We start from the raw sequence: 23,127 nt of genomic DNA on the forward strand, positions 1-23,127 counted from the left end.
GCCCGTATTCAGAAACTCTGCATTTGAAACAAGCCGTCAGGATTTCTGTCTATTTGTGATGTCACAAATGTACAATATTTCGACCCTTTACACAGATTTTAATGTAAACATTCTAAATGTGTCCCAGTTTATTCCTGTTGCAGTTTACTGTATGTGAATGACATCAGCTGACAGGAAGTACACATGGACCCAAGCTGTTGCCTAGCAACGCAATTCCGTTGAAATGCACTAAAACGGAGCGTTTTAGACAGACGGTAAATACAGGCATATTCAGGCAGACAGTACGAGGAAAATAAAGTTTTTTTTTAACATTAGAGCATGTAAACATTTTCTAGTAGAAACATAAAATACGAAATATGAACCTGAAAATGAGCATGATATGGGACCTTTAACAGTATAAAGCACTGTTTTTTAGCAATAACAGGTTGAAATCCTGCCTTAAATGAACAGCAGATTGTTTAGTGTGGGAGGAGGAGGAGCTGGAGGATGTGACGTGCTGCTCAGAGAGGCAGATTGTCGGCTTCCATATCCAGTAAACGGTGCTCGTTAACGGTGATGTTTGGAGAGGATTATCACAAGCAACAGGATGGCAAACTGTGATTGAATGCAGCAGCAGGTGATCACAATATAAACATCATCACATCACCACCAAACATGGATCTGACTTTTGCATTATCAGCTCTCATCTTCACGCTTCTCGCCATCGTGGTCGCTACTTCGCTATTTAACGGATCCTCGCCTGATTTCTCGAGTTATTTCGGACACAGAGGATCGGATCAACCGGAGATGAGGCTGAACGGTTATTTACCGGACTACAGCAAGAAGAAGAAGAAGAAGAAGACAGAGGAGGACGACTGGTGTGAGATCAGTGGCAGCTCACATGATCACTGGGATGTAGTGAAGTCTGTGCTCTCAGTAAGTAAAGCTGTAATCTGCCTGCATGTCATCACACACAGAGAAAGAGAGATCTGCATGTTTGTTTTTGCATTATGTCATTTATTAATCTGTTTTACTGACTTCCCCTCCTGCTCACATACAGTTTGCATGTCCAGAAGATGCACACAAATCCTTTATTTAAGTAAAAATTGCAATGCTGTAATGGAATTAAAAGAGAGATTAAAAGTCCTGCAGTAAGAAGTATTATCAGAAAACTGTACTTAAAAATTAGAAGTAATAATTTTACTTTATTATATTATTGGAGTATTATTACCTGACTGTGCAAACTAGTAAAATATGACACATTAAGTGGAGTTAAAAGTACACTATTTGGAGATATTATGAAAATATACTCAAGTGAAGTACCTTTACCTCAAATTAAATTAAATTAAATTAAAGAAGCAATACCACGATAAAATACTCATTTATAAGTAAAAATCCTGCAGTAAGAAGTATTATCAGAAAACTGTATTTAAAAATGAAAAGTAATACTTTTACTTTATTATATTATTAGAGTATTATTACCTGACTGTGCAAAAATGATGATCACATGATCACTGGGATGTAGTGAAGTCTGTGCTCTCAGTAAGTAAAGCTGTAATCTGCCTGCATGTCATCACACACAGAGAAAGAGAGATCTGCATGTTTGTTTTTGCATTATCTGATTTATTAATCTGTTTTACTGACTTCCCCTCCTGCTCACATACAGTTTACATGTCCAGAAGATGCACACAAATCCTTTATTTATGTAAAAATTGCAATGCTGTAATGGAATTAACAAGTAAAGCTGCATTTATTAATTGAATTAACTTTAAGATATGGTTTGTTTTTGCATTATGTAATTTATGAATCTGTTTTACTGACTTCCCCTCCTGCTAACATACAGTTTTGCATGTCCAGTCACAGGTGGAAGACGCACACAAATTATTTATTTAAGTAAAAAAAAAAATGCAATGCTGATAATGGAATTAACAAGTAAAGCTGCATTTATTAATTGAATTAACTGCAAGTGTAGTCTAATGTAATTAAGTATCAAAAGGTGGCAAGACAGGAAACAGGGAATTTAGTGGGAAAACCTGACTGCGCAAACTAGTAAAATATGATACATTTAGTAAAAAGTAAAAGTATTCAGATCCTTAAGTTAATGAAGCAATACTACAATAAAATACTAATTTACAAGTAAAAGTCCTGCAGTAAGAAGTATTATCAGAAAACTGTACTTAAAAATTAAAAGTAATACTTTTACTTTATTATATTATTAGAGCATTATTACCTGACTCTGCAAAAATGCATGTCATCACACAGAGAGAGACAGATCTGAGAAATTATGAAAATATTCAAGTGAAGTACCTCAAAAATGTAAGTATTCAGATCCTTAAGTGAAAGTAGCAATACTACAATAAAATACAAATTTACATGTGAAAGTCCTGCAGTAAGAAGTATATATTATATATAATAATTATATGATATATTAGTATATATAACTGTACTTAGAAATTCAAAGTAATGATTTTACTTTATTATATTATTAGAGTATTATTACCTGACTGTGCAAACTAGTAAAATATGATACATTTAGTGGAGTTAAAAGTACACTATTTGTAGATATTATGAAAATACTCAAGTGAAGTACCTTTACCTAAAAAATTGAAGTATTCAGATCCTTAAGTTAAAGAAGCAATACCACAATAAAATACTCATTTACAAGTAAAAGTCCTGCAGTAAGAAGTATTATCAGAAACCTGTACTTAAAAATTAAAAGTAATAGTTTTACTTCATTATATTATTACAGTATTATTACACGACTGTGCAAACTAGTAAAGTATGACACATTTAGTGGAGTAAAAAGTACACTATTTGGAGAAATTATGAAAATATTCAAGTGCAGTACCTCAAAAATTGAAGTATTCAGATCCTTAAGTTAAAGTATAACAATAAAATACTCATTTACAAGTAAAAGTCCTGCAGTAAGAAGTATTATCAGAAAAAAAAACGGAATAATTAAAGTAATTTATTGCTTTATTATATTATTGGAGTATTATTACTGATGCATTAACATGTAAGCAGCATTTTTAACATGGTAGCACATCAAGATGAAGCTAATTTTGTTTTATAGACTGTTATGCACTGTATTTTTTTAAGATAATGATATGTTTTGTATGTCTATAGCTGCACAAATTAGTTGATTTATTGATACGTTGATTGACAGGAAGTTAATCAGCAAGAATATTAATAATAATTCAAGTAATTTTTGCATTTTAAGTATTTTTTTCTGGTTTTATTTGGCCTGTTGATCTTGATAAAAGAAGACATTTGAAGACATCACTTTGGACTTTTGGAAACTGGGCTACGCTATCATTTTATAGATAAAAGATTATTTGATTAATCAAGAAAATAATAAGCAGTTTATTCAATAATTAAAATAAACAGCTAGTTAGCTGCAGCCCTTTGTGTGTCTAATAAATGTAGTAGTGTAAAAAGTACAATATATATCTCTGTGAAATGTATTGTGTGAAGTAGCATGAAATGGAAATACTCCAGTAAAGTGCTTCAAAATTGTACCAAAGCATAGTACTTAAGTAGCTTAAATGTGGTTGATTTCCACCTCTGCAGACATTTCTAGTAGACGACATCCCACTCAACAGTGTTGGTGTGCACAAAAATAACAAGTAGGAGGACTCCGACAACATAAACTGGCTATAACTGTGTTTTGTTGTGTCTTTTAGCCTAAATTGGTATCAATAAATAGAAAGAAGCCACATGGCTTTACTCTTATTTTGAACTCTTAGTTTGATCAATAGAAAACTGTTAGGATGAGCCTCCTCCACATACCTCTCAGGTAGCTGTCAGGACCCTCCCTGGCCTGTTTTTAGCCTCTTAAATGCCCGTTGAGGATATATGGACGTCTGCCCTGTAGAGAGGACAAAACAGGACAGGGAGAGAGAGGTCAAATCAGCACCCAAGGGAGAAAAAAGTAGATAACCTGACACCTGCGCCGAGTGTAGGCCAGATCAGCATCCAGGATGGGCTGAGAAATACAGGTAACACAATGATATATCTGTACAGCAGTTTATAATCCGGGCCTGCCTGCAAGGACGTATTTAAAAAAATACATTAATTTCTAAATTTTTTTTTTGGGAAAACCTTTGAAAAAATGATGCCCTTCATCTGACCCCTTAGGAGGAGGCACACCCCCACCCTCACACTGAAGAACTGGCAACACCAGTTAAGCACTCCTCCTCCACATCCAGCCTGTGCGTCCCCAGGCCTGGATGTAGGCATATGAACTTAGAGGTAGAATCGTCGTCCAAGGCCTCGTCGGGGACGAGCCGTAGGTCAATCATTGGGCTCTCTGATAAGGACCTCCTAAAGTGTGCTTTCTCATACCCCCAGACCGAAGGAGCCACAGAGAGCCCGGGGATAAACGGTGAGCACTTTTTTAGATAAATATTAAAATATATACCACTATTTTAGTTTTGGTGTAGAGTTCTAATCAAAGTTTATTCTGTTTCATCAGATAAAGTGGAATCAAATGATTCCTTGAAGTACGTCCCTGGAAAGGCGCGATCCCACCACTTGCAAAAGATGATGTCCACAGAGGAGCTGGAGGAGGAGCAGAGGTCAGTAAAAAACTACAACTATGGAGTTTTAGAAGCCTTTAATAAGAACAATTAACTGCAATCGAGGGGCCTTCGTGATTAATTAAAGGTAGGGATGTGACGGTGAGGAAATTTTCCCACCGGTTAATAAACTCGTGACAACACCGGTGTTACCGATTACTCCGGAGATTTTACAAGAAAAGATGACGCTCAATATGTGTGGCGCGCTTACTTTGATATTTACCGTTGAATTGCTTTGTGTCTGGCCTCGCCGGCTGAGCTTCCGCTGCGGAGCCGCATGTTTCCACCCACCGTCCTCCGCATTGCGATTACCTTATTAACGTTATGGTTTCCTTATAGCATTGGGTATAAATCTGAAATATTGCCAAATATCACTTTTGCTTTTCGCTTCGTGAAATCTGACTCTGAGCTGAGACTCCATACGGAGCAGACACTTTCAGTTTCAGTTTGTAGCATCCATCGTCCGACTATGTATTGATAACACGGCGCTGATACGCGAAAATGAACTAAATGGGTTTTATTTCTGTAAAACAACAGCAAAACAACGGTGGGGGCGGTGGGTTTACTATGTAAACAGAGCGACATATCTTTACATAGACATAAGTGGTTCAATGCTATATCAAATATAGCACCTTTTAAAGAGGTATAGACAAGTGTCATGCTGGAGGAGGATTTTCCACAACCTGGCAACCCAAAAGTTGTTCTTATTAATGGCTTATAACGGATCTAAAAAGCATTAGTAAACAATAATAATGCCATTTAAAGGGTGCCTTTTGAAAGAGTGCCCAAGTTTGTCACAATATAGTAAATTCACAAGAATATACTTGTGGTTATTTCCTCTATATGTCCCCCTCTGTTCTCCCAAAATACTCAGATTCTTCACCAAAGTCTTACTGAAATGTTTTCATTGATTCTAACAACATTGACATGACGTTCCCGTTGTTTCCACGTAGCTGCTGTGCCCTCCGTCCATGTCTTCCTCCTCCCTCTAATCTCCCCAACGCTGTCTTCACGTGTGTTTGTGTGTTGTTGGCGTTTCACTCCACGTTTAGCTGCTGTATGAGCCTTCCTCTTTAGGCTAGACTGAGTAAGGCCAGATTGAGTCTCTGCCAGGCATTAGCTGAAGGATGAATGACACGAGACTTCAAGGAAAGTACTCGAAGTGTTCGATGGCTACTGGAGGAAGTTTAATCTGTAACGTATCTGCATGCCCTGCTCTTATCATTGCAGGATACACTCCAACAGAGACTTTAACTGTCTGTTAACCTGAAAAAGGAGCAATTATGTGGTAAAGTATGAGTTATTCTCACCCGTTTATCTCAGGGGAGTCACTTTCTGGCCATTGTATGAAAACTACTCCAAAGCCATTTTGCATTCTCAGTGATTTTGGCCTCATCAGCTCTCTTTTTTTTTTCCTCAAGTGGCCATGAAGCGACTGATACACATCCCCACCTCCCGCTGCCCCATTATTCCACATTAGACGTGTGATTCTCAGGTGTCGCAGCAGGTATTGATTGCGTCTCCAGTCGTCACCTCTGACAGAAGAGTGTTAGTTAATCCTCTTAGGACTCTCCTCTGTTCTGCCACCAGGAGGACTCAGTGTAACACAAACACTGGGACTTGTGATCACACGGCACAAAACTAGTCAGTCACACCGGAATAGAGAGGGTGAGAGGAAAATTGGAGGTTTATGCTTTTATACAAGAAATAAATCTTGTATATGTGATGCCAGCAGGGCAGACAGCTTGGGTGATATTCATGTCAGAGGATTTTAAAACAGCAGCCCTGATAGAGGACTTGTATTTAAAGGAGCAGTCTGTAGGATCTGGTGGTGAGCAGTGCTTGAAGAGGAAAAAAGCAAGCTTCGGTAGTCCCCTTATTACTTAGACGACCTTGGACGTCCGGTATTCAAAATAAGTTTATGTGTTAACAAAGGGAACTGTATATACAAAATACATATATGGAAATAAGATTGATTAGATTATATTCACCAGAAGTATAAAACATTACTTGTCCCTTATAAATTAAAAAGAAAATACTACAAATTTTTTAGGGAAATGTCTTTATTCTTTGATTTTTGGGTAGCTGGAAAAAAAATGATAAGCAATTTTCTGACAATGACTGACATATTTGACTTCAGGACATTGCTGACTACATACATGCTGAAACAATTTTACTGTATTAATTTAGATATTTTCCAAAGTAAAAGTCCCTAGAAGTGTATGATTCAACTTTTTTCCCATGGTGTAGTGTTAAAAAAGTGAACAATAATCACCCAAAAGGCACCCAAGTATCGTGACAGTAACGAATCGAGAGATAGGTGTATCGTCCCAGCCCTAGTGCATAGTATACTGTGCATGTAGCAGCGTCATCATGCAGAAACCTACGTCATGTCACGATGTGGGGAAAAGGTTTCTTAAGGACTTGAAGGGAAAATAGCATTTTGATGCTAAAACATACTTTGACCAAAATGTGAATGTTGGGATTTGAATACAAGTAGAACACCACTGGGAAGATACAGCACAATAGAAAAACTAGAAAATAGAAAGAAGCTGATAGAGATTTTGACCCTGTGCAGCTCTGGGAAACCGTATAAGTTTTGGCAGAGTTCATCTCCACACTTTGAGGAATCAGTTTTGGATGTGTTCACCTCCACATTCTTTTGAAGGGCACTGGAGGTAGAAGGAGGTTAACACTTCAATTGTTGTAGTCTGAGTAACAAGATGTCGGTGCTTGAAGTGGGAAAAAATAAGTGCCGGTACTCCTCTTATTCTCATGTTGGTGAGTGTATCGGCCGGTATCAACAGTCTCTTGCAACTTATTCCTATTTATTCATTATTTCTTTAAGCATGTTAAACTGTGTCAGTCGTAATCAGCTGTGATTTTATTGCTATATTATTATACTTTTGGCTATGCACCTTCTATAGTAGGCCTTTAATACTCCAATAATATTCACACTGGAACATTATAGGGTTACGGTGGTGTGTTTGTATAGAGTACAGTGTTAATACTTAAAGTGCTTTCTGTGTTATTTGTAGCCTACAGCATCACTCTATAATACATTATAGGATGTCTATATGCTTGAATCAACAGCAGTCAGCCAGACAGGCAGGTACACATGCAGAGCTGAGGTGTGTGAGCTATTCATTCAGGTCTTAGGAGCAGTGTCCCAGTCAGGATGCTCCTACTAGGGATGCTAATTTTGAAAAAAATTCTTAACCGATAACCGACCCTTGTTAACCGATTATTAATCGTTAACCGACAAGATTAGTGTCTAGCATGCAGCGGTGCGTCAGCTGCAGTGTATGGAGCACAACAGACAACGGAGTCCCCAGTTCACCATCAGGAGTGCTGCGGTAGTGTCGCGGACATGCAGTCACGTTCCTAGTAAAAGTCTCCACCGCACATTTAGTTTAGCAGGTTGTCCGCTGTGTGTCTGCCCGGCTTAACGATACTCTGTCCGCCCAGATTAACGATAGCGATGGTCCGACGATTAATATTTCTTTTAACCGTTTTAACCGGTAGCGCTAATCGGTTAAAGTTCTTAACGTCGGCTGACGGTTAAACGGTTAATTATTAACATCCCTAGCTCCTACCACTTAAATTATACAGCACAATTATGATTGTTGAGCTGGTTTTTCAGGTCTGAAGGGAGTGCAGTTCGGGGAAATCGTTTGTTTTGGCAGAGTTCATCTACACGTTGTGAGGAATCTTAGGGCGTTTTCACATGAATGCATCCGAGTACGATTGCCCCCCCCATCTCTGTTCAGCTTTCACATGAGTAAAGTTGTTCCGTACCCGAGTACACTTGCGTCATACAATAGTAGGCATTAGGGTTGGGCGATGTTTGTTATTTTATTTAGCTAGTTTAATGGTCTGTCTGCATAAAACGAGAGCCGCTCAGCGGGCATAGAGAGAGACGGGGTGGGGGGCGAGTTTCAACATCAAACTCATTGAAATAAGAGTTTATTTTGGCAGTGTACTCAAGTTTTTTGAGTGTACTCAAGCACTCAAGCAAGTGTAATTGGGTACGGAAAAACTTTACTAATGTGAAAGCTGAGTGGAGAGGGGGGGGGGGACAATCGTACTCGGACACGGTACGGATCAATCGTACCTAATGTGAAAGAGCCCTCAGTTTTGGATGAGTTCACCTCCACATTCTTTGGAAGGGCATGTCAAGAACATCTATTTTAAGGATCTTGTTAGTATGGCAGTTGTGGTTTATGACGAACAGTCGGGGCGAAGGAGAGCCCGCCCCGGCGAAGCTTAGGCCACGGCCCCGGGAAGCACCTTCGCCCCGAGCCTTTCCAAGCCAACCTAGAGCCGCTTCATATGCAGGACTACCTAGCCTGCCGTGTGTCGCTCACAACCTCCAGCTGGCTGCTAACGAGGGTCTTTTGGCACAGAGAAGTACTCGTATCGGTACTCGGTATCGGCGAGTACCCAAATGTAAGTACTGAAAAAAAGTGGTATCGGTGCATCCCTAGATGACAGACAACGTAGTATAACGTTATACAGACATAACAAGGCTGCTGTTACACGGAAACACACCGTGTTAATAACAAGCCAACCACCTTACGGTACCGCCAGCTGTGAGCAGTGATCTGTTTTTAAAGTCAGGCACCTTGGCGGAGGTCTGCGCTCTCCGAGTGCCATTCTAGTTACATCAGTTGCCAGTTAGTGTGGAAAAAAAACATCTAGTGGCCGAATGGTAACAATGTTATCAATTGCACCTAAATATGTACCTTTAGGTGCATATGCACCTTAATGTATTCAATGGATCAATAATTAGGGCCCGAGCACGAAAGTGCCAGGACCCCAACGGTGTCCTGGCACGAAGTGCAAGGAAACCTATTGTTTTTCTAAGGATTATTCTTTTTCTGCCGGGATATTGCCTTTTTGGGACCTTAGCCATCCCCAAAAACTCACCAAAAGTGGAATATGCGTCAGAACTGGTGGGAAATTCAATGTTCTGGAGTGACCCGGCTCGGGTGTGTCCAGGGGGCGAGATAGCGCCCCCTAATGTAGGCAGTTTTTCAGAGAAAGTTTCTTCGATCGTCACGAAATTCAAGTACGTCTTTGCTCACATCCTCATACCTGGATTAAATATTTTTGAGATTTTTTCGGCAAACAGGAAGTCAGCGATCTTGGACTTCCTGCGTTTTTTCGAAATTTACAAACACATGTTTGAGGACTTTAGGATGCACAAAAATTCATGAAACTTTACACGCACATCCAAACTCGTAATTTCTTCGATTTAGGGGTGAAATTTTGCGTGGGCGTGGCATGTCGGCTCTCTAGCACCCCCTTATGTCTTTTAGCCTTTGAACATGTCTTTGACACCCTTGGTATACTCGAAAACTCATGAAACTTGGCAAAACGATGGACACCCGTAAACTTTACGTGAATGTACAGCGATTGGGCTTAGCGTGTTTAGCCGGCTCTATAGCGCCCCCTACCGCGTGGAAGGCTGTGATTTGGACAAAATTAATCCGATATTCATGAAATTTGGTATGCATATCCCACTCATTCTTGGAAACATATTCCTAATTGGGTTTCATTTGCTCCGCCCATCCGGAAGTCGGCCATATTGAATTTTGTGTTTTTCATGTAATTTATGTATTTTATGCATACTTTTATGAACTCCTCCTAGAGATTTAACCCGATCAACTTCAAATTTGGTCAGTAGTATCTTAAGACCTTTGTGATGAAAAGTTGCTCAAATCGTGAGTTTTCATGAAACGGTGTTGACGTGGCGTGGCGGAGAATTTAAATGATTCGCCATGACACAGGAAGCTGTTGTAAATTGACTTTACATAGTCCAATCTGCTCCAAACTTCACAAGCTGGATAATAGTCCAGGCCTGAAGACATATATGTGGTATTATGCGTGATAGTCATAGCGCCCCCTACAGGAAACAGGAAGTTGTTGTAAATTGACTATACATTGTCCAATCTTCCCCAAATTTGACATGTTTTATAAGAGTCCCAGCATCAAGACGTATACGTTCAATTATGAGTGATAGTCATAGCGCCACCTAAAGGAAACAGGAAGTTGTTAGATTTACGAGCCCAATGTGGCATTATACTTGCCCCGGGCATGTGAGCAATCCTTATTGTTGAGCCGTGCCTGAGGAACCTGCTCAATAGAATCAGGTTTTAATCAAATCAAACCATGTCACTAATCTTTCTGACTTAATGGAGTCAACACCCTAGAGTGTGAATAATTCACATCAAAACCAATAAATAACACAGATAATAAGTTTGTCTTTACAGCATCTTTTCCCATGCGTGACAATGGGACACACCCAAACTCTGACTTTCACGTCGATTAGATCGCTCACCCAGTAACGTTGTTGTTTTTCGCTCTTAACTTTGTCACCAGTAGCTGCAGTTTTGACTTCATGAATGTAACGGGGTACCAAATGACATACTGATATCCTTTTAGTCATGATTATAGGTGATGACAGTACAAAATCTGAAATTACAGGCACCAGAAGCTAATAAAAAAAGTGCAGTGCATTTCTTTTACCTGTAGTCTCTACACCACAAATGCCTACACCTCAGTCTGGGTGTAGGTATGACACTGACAACAGAGAGGTGACAGTGAAGGAGGATCCTAGGGTTCTGCACCCTGCGTTAAAAGCTATGAACACCCACACAGGTGTTTTCAGTTTATTTGGCTGATTAGATCTCTGCTCACTGTAATGTATTGACATCTTCCTGAGTCTCCTGTCAGCTTTCATTGCACCTGGTAGATGGAGATTTGTGATCTCATGAATTCCACCTTCAACCTGAGCAGAGGTCTAATCAGCCAGAATAACTGAAAACACCTGTGTGGGTGTTCAGAGGACAAACAGGTTCAGCTTATACAGAGTTTGAACAAAGTGTTCAGATGTACAACAAAAAACAACAAATGAGTAAAGATCTTCCAGTCCCTTCAAGTTGGAACTAAATGTGATTATTACATTATGAAAATGCCCAGTGATTGGCAGTTTGGTTATAGCAAGTTCACTCTACTTGACTTTAGCCCTGATTTTCCGCTTCCAGACTAGCGACTAGAAGGGAGCCTGTAAATTGCGAAATTTGATCTGAGATCTGCAAAAACTCTCGTGAGACTTGCTGCCAGACGACCTAACCTAACCTCAACCATTCGAGGCATACGACATGACACAGGAGGCTGTTGTAACTTGACTCTACATATTCCAATCTGCTCCAAACTTCACAAGCTGGATAAGAATCCCGGCCTGAAGACATATACGTTCCATTATTGAGTTATAGTGATAGCGCCACCTACTGGCAACAAGAAATGGTTGTATACTGCCACCCACCCTCATAGAAGTGCCTTTTAAGGATGCCTCACAAGTTCTCAACAGGTCATTTACAGTGCCACGCGCCCCACGCAGAAAATACCCTCTAACTGTTGCGTGCAGTGTCCGACTTTCATGGAAATGCACGGCAGCGGGTACCCCCGACGTGCGCAAAGGGGCGAGGGCCCGTTCAACGCTGCTTGCAGCTTTAATTAAAAACGTTTTTTAAATACTGGACAGGATCTTTCACTCGCATCATATTAATGCTAGTCATGCAGCTTTACTTTATCAGCATTCCCTGCTGCATATGTCAGCTGTGACTTTGTTTTCCTGCACAGGTGTGGATGATTTACTTTTACTTGTCAAGTAAGGTGAGATAAGTCTTTATTGATCCCCAGAGGAGAAATCCGGTTGTTGCAGCAGCGCAACCCACTCCTCTCTGGTATAACAATAGAATTACTAAAATTTACTGTATTAATTTAGATATTTTCCAAAGTAAAAGTCCCTAGAAGTGTATGATTCAACTTTTTCCTATGGTCTAGTGTTGTTAAAAAAGTAAACAAAAATCATTGTTGAGCTGGTTTATCAGGTCTGAAGGAAGTGCAGCTCTGGGAAACCGTATAAGTTTTGGCAGAGTTCATCTCCACACTTTGAGGAATCAGTTTTGGATGTGTTCACCTCCACATTCTTTTGAAGGGCACTGGAGGTAGAAGGAGGTTAACACTTTAATTGTTGTAGTCTGAGTAACATGACGTCAGTGCTTTAAGTGGGAAAAAAAGAAGTGCCGGTACTCCCCTTATTCTCATGTTGGTGAGTGTATCGGCCGGTATCAACAGTCTCTTGCAACTTATTCCTATTTAGGGCCCGAGCACGAAAGTGCCAGGACCACAACGGTGTCCTGGCACGAAAGTGCAAGGAAACCTATTGTTTTTCTAAGTATTATTAGGGCCCGAGCACGAAAGTGCCAGGACCCAACGGCGTCTTAGGGCCCGAGCACGAAAGTGCCAGGACCCAACGGCGTCCTGGCACGAAAGTGCAAGGAAAACTATTGTTTTTCTAAAGATTATTATTATTTTTCCGCCGGGAGATTGCGTTTTTGAGGCCTTTTCCATCCCCAAAAACTCACCAAAAGTGGAATATGCGTCAGAAGTGGCGCGAAATTCAATGTTCTGGAGTGACCCGGCTCGGGTGTGTCCAGGGGGCGAGATAGCGCCCCCTAATGTAGGCAGTTTTTCAGAGAAAGTTTCTTCGATCGGCACGGAATTCAAGTATGTCATTGCTGACGTCCTCATACCTGGATTAAATATTTTTTAGATTTTTTCAGCCAACAGGAAGTCAGCCATGTTGGACTTCCTGCGTGATTTTAAAATTTACGAACACATGTTTGAGAACTTTAGGATGGACAAAAACTCATGAAACTTTACACGCACATCCAAACTCATAATTAGTTTGATTTAGTAGTGAAATTTTGCTTGGGCGTGGCATGTTGGCTCTCTAGCGCCCCCTTATGTCTTTTAGATATGGAACATACCTTGAGGTACTCGAAAACTCATGAAACTTGGCAAAATGATGGACACCTGTGAACTTTATGTAAATGTACAGTTATTGGGTTCAGCATGTTTAGCTGGCTCTATAGCGCCCCCTAACGCGTGGAAGGCCATAGTTTGGTCAAAGTTGATCCTATATTCATGAAATTTGGTAGGTACATCCTGCTCATTATTTCAGACATATTCCTCATCGGGTTTCATTAGCTCCGCCCACCGGGAAGTCGGCCATATTGGAATATGTGCGTTTTTCATGTATTTTATGCATACTTTTACGAACTCCTCCTAGAGGGTTTATCGGATTCGCGTCAAATTTGGGTGGTATAACCCTCAAACTACTGTGATGCTAAATTGCGAAGAAATATTTGATCGCTCGAACGGTGATGTCATACGTCATGTGCAAAGACGCCATTTTGTCACTTTTTAGGTATGAAACTTTGCGATACTCCTCCTAGAGGATACAAGCAATCCATCTCAAAGTCGGGCAGCAGAATCTCAACACCTTCATGATACTAAATTGCGAAGCTTTTGTTTTTTCGTGAAACGGCGTTCTTGTGGCGGCGCGGCGAATTTTGATGTTTCGCCATGACACAGGAAGCTGTTGTAACTTCACTTTACATGGAGTGAGCTGCCCCAAACTTCACAAGCTGGATAATAGTCCAGGCCGGAAGACATATATATGCAATTATGAGTGAAAGTCATAGCGCCCCCTACAGGAAACAGGAAGTTGTTGTAAATTGTCTATACATTGTCCAATCTTCCCCAAATTTGACATGTTTTATAAGAGTCCTGGCCTGAAGACATATACGTGGTATTATGAGTGAAAGTCATAGCGCCACCTACTGACAACAGGAAATGGTTGTATACTGCCAGCCACCCTCATAGAAGTGCTTTAAAGGACGCCCCACATGTTCTCAACAGTTCATTTCCAGCGCCGCATGCTCCAAGCAGAAAATTCACTCTAACTGTTGCGTGCAGTTTCCGACTTTCACGGGAATGCACGACAGCGGGTATCCCGACGTGCGCGTTCCCCAGACGTGCCCGTGGGGGCGAGGGCCCGTTCATCGCTGCTTGCAGCTTTAATTAGGGCCCGAGCACGAAAGTGCCAGGACCCCAACGGTGTCCTGGCACGAAAGTGCAAGGAAACCTATTGTTTTTCTAAGGATTATTATTATTTTTCTGCCCGGAGATCGCGTTTTTGGGACCTTTCCCATCCCCAAAAACTCACCATAAGTGGAATATGCGTCAGAAGTGGCGCGAAATTCAATGTTCTGTAGTGACCCGGCTCGGGTGTCTCCAGGGGGCGAGATAGCGCCCCCTAATGTAGGCAGTTTTTCAGAGGAAGTTTCTTCGATCTTCACGAAATTCAAGTATGTCATAACTCACGCCCTCATACCCGGATTAAATATTTTCGAGATTTTTTCGGCCAACAGGAAGTCAGCCATGTTGGACTTCCTGCGTGATTTTAAAATTTACGAACACATGTTTGAGGACTTTAGGATGCACAAAAACTCATGAAACTTTACACGCACATCCAAACTCGTAATTCCTTTGATTTAGTGGTGACATTTTGCTTGAGCGTGGCATGTTGGCTCTCTAGCGCCCCCTTATGTCTTTTATCCTTTGAACATGCCTTTGACACCATTGGGATACTCGAAAACTCATGAAAGTTGTCAAAAAGATGGACACCTGTGAACTTTACATGAACGTACAGTTTTTGGGTTCAGCGTGTTTAGTGGGCTCTATAGCGCCCCCTAATGCGTGGAAGGCCGTAGTTTGGTCAAAGGTGATCCGATATTCATGAAATTTGGTAGGTACATCCTGCTCATTATTTCAGACATATTCCTCATCGGGTTTCATTAGCTCCGCCCACCGGGAAGTCGGCCATATTGGAATATGTGCGTTTTTCATGTATTTTATGCATACTTTTACGAACTCCTCCTAGAGGGTTTATCGGATTCGTGTCAAATTTGGGTGGTATAACCCTCAAACTACTGTGATGCTAAATTGCGAAGAAATATTTGATCGCTCGAACGGTGATGTCATACGTCATGTGCAAAGACGCCATTTTGTCACTTTTTAGGTATGAAACTTTGCGATACTCCTCCTAGAGGATACAAGCGATCCATCTCAAAGTTGGGCAGCAGATTCTCAACACCTTCATGATGCTAAATTGAGAAGCTTTTGTGTTTATGCAAAACGGCGTTGTTGTGGCGGCGCGGCGAATTCTGATGTTTCGCCATGACACAGGAAGCTGTTGTAGCTTGACTTTACATAGTCCGATCTGCCCCAAATTTCACAAGCTGGATAATAGTCCAGGCCTGAAGACATATATGTGGTATTATAAATGAAAGTCATAGCGCCCCCTACAGGAAACAGGAAATTGTTGTAAATTGACTATACATTGTCCAATCTTCCCCAAACTTGACATGTTTTATAAGGGTCCCAGCCTGAAGACATATATGTGCCATTATGAGTGAAAGTCATAGCGCCCCCTACAGGAAACAGGAAGTCGTTGTAAATTGACTATACATTGTCCAATCTTCCCCAAATTTGACATGTTTTATAAGAATCCAGCCCTGAAGACATATACGTGCCATTATGAGTGATAGTCATAGCGCCACCTACTGGCAACAGGAAATGGTTGTATACTGCCAGCCACCCTCATAGAAGTGCTTTAAAGGACGCCCCACATGTTCTCAACAGTTCATTTCCAGCGCCACATGCTCCAAGCAGAAAATTCACTCTAACTGTTGCGTGCAGTTTCCGACTTTCACGGGAATGCACGACAGCGGGTATCCCGACGTGCGCGTTCCCCAGACGTGCCCGCAGGGGCGAGGGCCCGTTCATCGCTGCTTGCAGCTTTAATTATTCATTATTTCTTTAAGCATGTTAAACTGTGTCAGTCATAATCAGCTGTGATTTTATTGCTATATTATTATACTTGGGCTATGCACCTTCTATAGTAGGCCTTTAATACTCCAATAATATTCACACTGGAACATTATAGGGTTAAGGTGGTGTGTTTGTATAGAGTACAGTGTTAATACTTACAGTGCTTTCTGTGTTATTTGTAGCCTACAGCATCACTCTATAATATATTATAGGATGTCTATAAGCTTGAATCAACAGCAGTCAGCCAGACAGGCAGGTAAACATGCAGAGCTGAGGTGTGTGAGCTATTCATTCAGGTCTTAGGTGCAGTGTCCCAGTCAGGATGCTCCTACATATTATACAGAGACATATTCTGAATTTATACAGTGAATAAAAGATACTAGGAGATATTGGGTTTGGGGTCCTCTCCAAAGAAAATGTTCGGTTTTCAAAATAAGGTGTTAACAAAGGGAACTGTATATACAAAATACATATATGGAAATAAGATTGATTAGATTATATTCACCAGAAGTATAAAACATTACTTGTCCCTTATAAATTAAAAAGAAAATACTACTAATTTTTTAGGGAAATGTCTTTATTCTTTGATTTTTGGGTAGCTGGAAAAAATGTAATAAGCAATTTCCTAAAAAAGACTGATATATTTGACTACAGGACATCTCTGACTACATACATGCTGAAACATTTTTACTATTTTAATTTAGATATTTTCCAAAGTAAAAGTCCCTAGAAGTGTATGATTCAACTTTTTTCCCATGGTGTAGTGTTAAAAAAGTGAATAAAAATCACCCAAAAGGCACCCAAGTATCGTGACAGTAACAAATCGAGAGATAGGTGTATCGTCCCAGCCCTAGTACATAGTATACTGTGCATGTAGCAGCGTCATCATGCAGAAACCTACGTCATGTCACGATGTGGGGAAAAGGTTTTAGAAGGACTTGAAGGGAAAATAGCATTTTGATGCTAAAACATACTTTGACCAAAATGTGAATGTTGGGATTTGAATACAAGTAGAACACCACTGGGAAGATACAGCACAATAGAAAAACTAGAAAATAGAAAGAAGCTGATAGAGATTTTGACCCATTCCTCTCTGGTAAAACAATAGAATAGCCATTGTTGAGCTGGTTTATGAGGTCTGAAGGAGGTGCAGCTCTGGGAAACTGTATAAGTTTTGGCAGAGTTCATCTCCACACTTTGAGGAATATTAGTTTTGGATGAGTTCACCTCCAGATTCTTTGGAAGGGCACTTCACAGACATCTATTTTAATGATCTTGGCAGTATTGGCAGTTGTGGTTTATGACGAATAGTTCACTATTTATTACTCTGCCAAGGCCAAAGGCCTTGGGCCAAGGAGGTTATGTTTTCACCGGCGTTGGTTGGTTGGTTTGTTTGTGTGTCTGTCTGTTAGCAGGATTACTCCATTAGATTTTGGTGGCGATCCGGATCATGATCCGGATTCAGGAATATTTTTAAGAATTCTGATCAGCCTGTGCAATAAGACCAAAGGGTATAACACAAGCGCAGTGTAACTGATGACACGTTGATGACGCATGACCCCGCCTTCTTCCTTCTTCGAGCAGAGAGATACGTATGTGGATGTGTGTGTGGGAGCTTCTGTCCGTCTGCGGTGAGAAAGAAAAAACGGTAGATGACGGGATGACAGTAGGGATGCACCAGTACCAGTACCAGTATCGGGTATCGGGACCCCGCGGGGCCGGGATCCCACCTCAGGCGGCGCGCGCCGGCCCTCACTTTCATTGCGCCACAGGGTTTTGCTTGCACCCTCTGACTCGCGCATGCGTTAGACTCCTTGGTTCGGCACACCGCCTCATATGCGGGACTCCCTAGCCTGCCGTATGTAGCTCACAACCTCCAGCTGGCTGTTAACGAGGGTCTTTTGGCACAGAAAAGTACTCGTATCGGTACTCGTATCGGCGAGTACCCAAATGTAAGTACTTTTCGGTCTGAAAAAAAGTGGTATCGGTGCATCGCTAGATGACAGACAACGTAGTATAACATTATACAGACATAACAAGGCTGCTGTTACACGGAAACACACCGTGTTAATAACAAGCCGACCACCTTATGGTACCGCCAGCTGTGAGCTGTGATGCATATCCTGCTGCATATGTCAGCTGTGACTTTGTTTTCCTGCACAGGTGTGGATGATTAACTTTTACTAGTCAATTAATGTGAGATGAGCCTTTATTGATGAGAAATCCGGTTGTTGCAGCAGAGCAAAGACGGAAATAATTACAGATAAATGGAGAAAGATATATATAAAACTAAAACAGATCTGAAGTAAAAAACAGAAACTATAGAAGAGCAATTAAAGACAAAATTACAAGGCAAAAATGACAGCGGTCCGATGTGATAAGAAGCAACAGAGTCAGCATACATACTGTATACACGCATGTGATTCCATTCATACTACAATTGAGGGTCCCCGTCTGTCTGGCTATGGATGCAACACCATCCAGTGCCATGGAAATGTTGGGTTGGGGAGAGCTGGGTCTCTGAGTTTATCTTTATAAGTTCACCCTTTGTCATGTCTGTCCCTCTTGTGTTTCCCTTGTCTTTTAGTAGTAACTTGTTCTCACTCTATGAATGACTTTTTTTCTCCTGAGACTTTCATCTGGTAAACAAATGCACTTATTTTCGTTCTGGCAAAGAGTTAGGTGAGAAGATTGATACCAATCTCAAATATGAAGCTGCAACCAGGAGCCTATTAGCTTAGCTTAGCTTTGCATAAAGACTGGAAACAGGGGGAAACAGATAGCTTACCTCTGTCCAAAGGTAACTAAATCTGCCGACAGCACCTCTAAAGCTCATTAATTAACACGTTATGTTTTGTTTGTGTAATCCGTATTAAAACCAAAGTGTAGAAATGACTTTTCGTCATTTTCTTGGGGGTTATGTGCCGGACTATTTCTTTGCTGGGACCAGTAACTTCCTGGAGTCTCCACTGGTTGCCATTTCACTTTCGTTTTTGTACAATAAACAAGATATAACGTGTTATTTAGTGAGCTTTCGAGGTGCTGGAAGACTAAGCTAAGCTAAATGGCTGCTGATGGTAGCTAGCAATGTTTCCCAAAATGTCAAGCTATTCCTTTAAATTCTCTTTTGTGTTATATAATATGTACCTACGTAGTTCATCTTTTGGCGAACATATCTGTTTTGCTTACATTTGGGAGGATTAGAGGAGCTTGTTTACCTTAATCGTATGGACGCTTGGAGGAGCTCTGATGCGGCTTTGTTTACATATATTTACAATAGCGGTGCTGTTTGTTATTATGAATTTTACCTGATGAACGTTATATTAACATTATATATGTACAATAAAATTTGTACAAAAGAGCAGCAGTGTGCAGGATATTTTTGTGGTTCTTTCACTTCTCAATATTTCTTTGATATATCTGTCTTCCCAGGGTGCAGCGTGAGCAGCTGGCCGTCATCTTCCAGCTGCTGAAAGACAACCAGGAGACGTTTGGGGAGGTGTCCGAGGTAGACATGGAGGAGCAGCTCAGACTCTACTCCATCTGAGACTCTTCTTTGTGTTTTTGGATCCACGTTTTGATGGCGCACCTTTAACCCGTGAGCGCTACTGAAGGACTACGCCAGTACACCAAATACTTCACTGAACTTGTTCACAGTATTCAACGCAAGCTGTCCACTCAACGACCACTCTCATTTGTGTTTTAATATGACGTACTTTGTTTTAATTGTGTTGTTTTATTGCTGTCCCATTAAGGCTGGGTATCGTTTAAAAAATTAATATGCCAGTACCAATACCAGTTAAAGTGATACCGATACCAATAAAGTACTCCATTCGATACCCATCATGTGATTGGAAGCTGTGTGTGTGTGTCCTACTGGCTAGCTAATCACCGCCGCACTGCACAGCGCTCATACAGCGGTTACCGCTCATCCCCCAAACCCACGGTGGTTGTCCCTGAAGCGTAACGCCCACCTTCACCCCCCCCAGGTAGAGACGGTAAGCTCTGTAAGCACTGTTGCCACTAGTAGAGGTGTTTGCTGCTGCAGTAGTGGGCCAATCACTTTGCATTAAATCAAAGAATGCTTGAGGTGATTGTCTGCAAGCAAAAGCACACAAAAAGTATTTTTTTCTAGATCTGAGCAAAAAAAAGAATCAATTACAGATATCGAAGTTTTAATACTACTTGGTACTGGTTTATTTCGGTCGATACCTTAAAAGTATCGAGTACCGATACCCAGTAGGCTTGCCGCGGTAGTCAGTAGTGTTACACGGTGAAGCGAAAAGCAAAAGCGCCTATTTGGCAATATTTTGTATTTAAACCCAATGTTATAAGGGAACCATAACATTAATGAGGCAATCACCGTGCGGTCAGCCGTTGTGCGCAGCAGCCCCTCAGCGAAAGCTGGACCGGCGAGGCCAGACACACAGCCATCCAACGTTAAAGATCAAACGCTATACATATATTAAGCATCATGTTTTCTTGTAAAATATCCGGTGTAATCGGTAATTGTCACAAGTTTATTAACCGGTGGGAAATTTTCCTAACAGCGACATCCCTAATACCCAGCCCTATGTCCCATCCACTTGCCACATGAAGACTAAACCAAAGCAGCTGGATCTCTTGCAGCATAGAGCAGGATTTTCTAGCTACCCATATGTAAATAAAAGGGATAGAGGACTGTTGTTTCTATTAGTTTTATATTGTAATAAAAATTTTAAAAAATGTTAATTTATGATGTAGCTTTTTAAAATTAAATTCAAGTCTGTAACAGGTAAACAAATCCTGCATAATTTACCCTTTGTTGTGTAATAAACCAGCTCATTACCTTTGTGAAGGTGTGTGCTAAGTGCATAATGACGTATAATTGCATCAGATGTTATTGTTTCAATGTGCATTCCGTTGCTGTGGCCCTGCCCAATAGATTTATGATAAGGACGTGGTGTCAGACACTTCAGGTGACTTTTCCACCAAATACCAGCAGAGTGAAGCAAACACTTATCAGTATTTAATTGAACCGCAAAGCCTACAGTACTCAAGTCACCGGGATGGCGGTCCCAACCAACAGGATATTTTCTTTGGTGCTTTTGGTCTCTGTTTGCATTTTACTTTGTTTTTTTTCATGGGCACATTTATCAAGCAGCCTGAGGACCAGCAGGTAAGTTGTATTTAGTCTAGGCATACTTAAGGGGAAAGAAGGGAACTTATCTGTAATATTTTCTAGTTAATTTGTTAATCATATTCACTTGTCTTCAAAGAAATCTGTATCAGCACATTTCCAGGTACAGTATTATAATTTAACTATCTCACTAATTCTTATATGTTGCATCTATTGCTCTTTTGTCAAATTTCCACATCAGCTGGACCATCGGCTCAGAAAACAACAGATACAGAGATGAAGAAATGCTTGACTTATGGGGTGAAAAAGGAAACTTGAGCACAATAGAAATAGCCAATTTCATAAAAACAAACCTGACAAAGCAAAAAAGTGATCAAATGAGACGCACTACACGCAGCGCTGTGCCTGAGACACCCATGCCCATGCTCTACAGACAATCCTTCAAAAAAATGCCTCTGTGGGATTTTGATGATATTTATAACCAGGATGCTCCACCCAGGGAGACGGTAAGCATGTTGTGACAAGCTAGGACAGAAACATAATAATTGTATTAACTTTTTGGGTAATCTGCACAGCCACATGTTCAGTGGTGTGTCTTTGGTGTGACCTGCATGAGCTTTCTGTTGCTTTTCCCTAAAGTTATTAATGCAATCAACTCAATTTGTTTGGCTTCTTTCCGGCTGTTTCTTCTTAAATCAATAGTTTTTAGCCAGATAAAGAGGGTGGAAATCACATTGTTGTTTTTTTTAATTTAATTTCATAATTTTATATTTTATCCTACATTCTCAGACATGTGCCCGATCTCTGCGAAACTCTAAGGACGAGAGCTTCAAGAAGGCTTTCTTTCCCAACATACGTTTGTACATGCACAACCTCAGCATGAGCGAGTGGAACAGGCTTTCACATTTTAACAATCCTTTTGGTTTTATGCAGATGAACTATGATGGTAGGTGTTTCTATGTGTCTGTGAAAGACGGTCGTGTCTAGATGGTTACCCTAGATTTTAAAATCTCTTGCAAGACTCACTACCCGACAACTAGGCTTTCCACGATGATACACAGTGGTCGGGCATACACCGATTCCATTACTTGCCCACTGCCCCCACCGTTGTTTTGCCTTTGTTTATTTATAGAAATAAAACCCATTTAGTTAATTTTTGGCAATCGCCGTGAAGAGGACGGAGCGGTCACAGCTGGTGTGCACGGCGCCGGGTGGAAACCTGCAGATCTGCAGCTGGATTTCTTGCAGCATAGAGCAGGATTTCCTATCTACCCATAAGTAAATAAAGGGGATAGAGGACAATTGTTTCTATTAGTTTTATATTGTAATAAATTTAATTTAATTTATGACAAAAAATTTTTTTTAATTAAAATCAAGTCTGTAACAGGTAAACAAATCCTGCATAACTTCCCCTTTGTGGTGTAATAAACCAGTTTATTGCCTTTGTGAGGGTGTGTATTAGTGCTAAGTGGATAATGATGTATAATAACGTTTAATTGTGTATCTCTATAAGTAAACTTTTCCGTAGCCCTGCCCAATAGATTTAGGACACGGACGTGGTGTCAGACACTTCAGGGGACTTTCCATCAAATACCAGTGTTGTTTCACAAGCTTATTAACCGGTGGGAAAAATTCCTCACCGTCACATCCCTACCGGCTACCGACGACCTATTAACCATTCAAGGTCCATGCCTAGCCTCCACC

At 40.8% G+C, this 23,127-nt stretch overlaps 1 protein-coding gene and 1 long non-coding RNA gene across 4 annotated transcripts; one reads left to right on the forward strand and one right to left on the reverse strand.

Moving 5' to 3' along the window:
• The first annotated feature begins 466 nt into the window (after nucleotides 1-466).
• On the forward strand, nucleotides 467-21,141 carry mxra7 (matrix-remodelling associated 7). Of its 3 annotated transcripts, none has more exons than XM_074619523.1 (5): nucleotides 467-915; nucleotides 4,117-4,363; nucleotides 4,454-4,556; nucleotides 5,787-5,844; nucleotides 19,737-21,141. In XM_074619523.1, exons 1-4 carry the CDS (start codon nucleotides 655-657, stop codon nucleotides 5,824-5,826), a joined length of 651 nt encoding a protein of 216 aa, XP_074475624.1. In that variant the 5' UTR covers nucleotides 467-654; the 3' UTR covers nucleotides 5,827-5,844; nucleotides 19,737-21,141. The 3 variants fall into 3 exon arrangements, with proteins under 3 accessions (XP_074475624.1, XP_074475625.1, XP_074475623.1); XM_074619524.1 differs by lacking the exon at nucleotides 5,787-5,844 and having other exon boundaries at nucleotides 470-915; nucleotides 4,117-4,230; nucleotides 4,330-4,363; XM_074619522.1 differs by lacking the exon at nucleotides 5,787-5,844 and having other exon boundaries at nucleotides 470-915.
• Nucleotides 8,622-12,556, reverse strand: LOC141758849 (uncharacterized). The gene is made up of 3 exons (XR_012591966.1): nucleotides 12,427-12,556; nucleotides 8,740-8,882; nucleotides 8,622-8,707 (listed from the first exon to the last, which is right to left on the reverse strand). It is a non-coding gene; the product is annotated as an uncharacterized LOC141758849 (long non-coding RNA).
• Nucleotides 21,142-23,127: the final 1,986 nt, after the last annotated feature.

The sequence above is a fragment of the Sebastes fasciatus genome, chromosome 20 (assembly GCF_043250625.1).
Source record: "Sebastes fasciatus isolate fSebFas1 chromosome 20, fSebFas1.pri, whole genome shotgun sequence".
Taxonomy (NCBI): domain Eukaryota; kingdom Metazoa; phylum Chordata; class Actinopteri; order Perciformes; family Sebastidae; genus Sebastes; species Sebastes fasciatus.

Bases quoted from the DNA above. Each gene is read 5' to 3' on its own strand.
- mxra7 (XM_074619522.1), top strand. From the start codon at position 655: ATGGATCTGACTTTTGCATTATCAGCTCTCATCTTCACGCTTCTCGCC. The intron at 4,364-4,453 runs GTGAGCACTTTT...CTGTTTCATCAG, and splicing joins AGAGAGCCCGGGGATAAACG to ATAAAGTGGAATCAAATGAT. The intron at 4,557-19,736 runs GTCAGTAAAAAA...CTGTCTTCCCAG, and splicing joins GAGCTGGAGGAGGAGCAGAG to GGTGCAGCGTGAGCAGCTGG.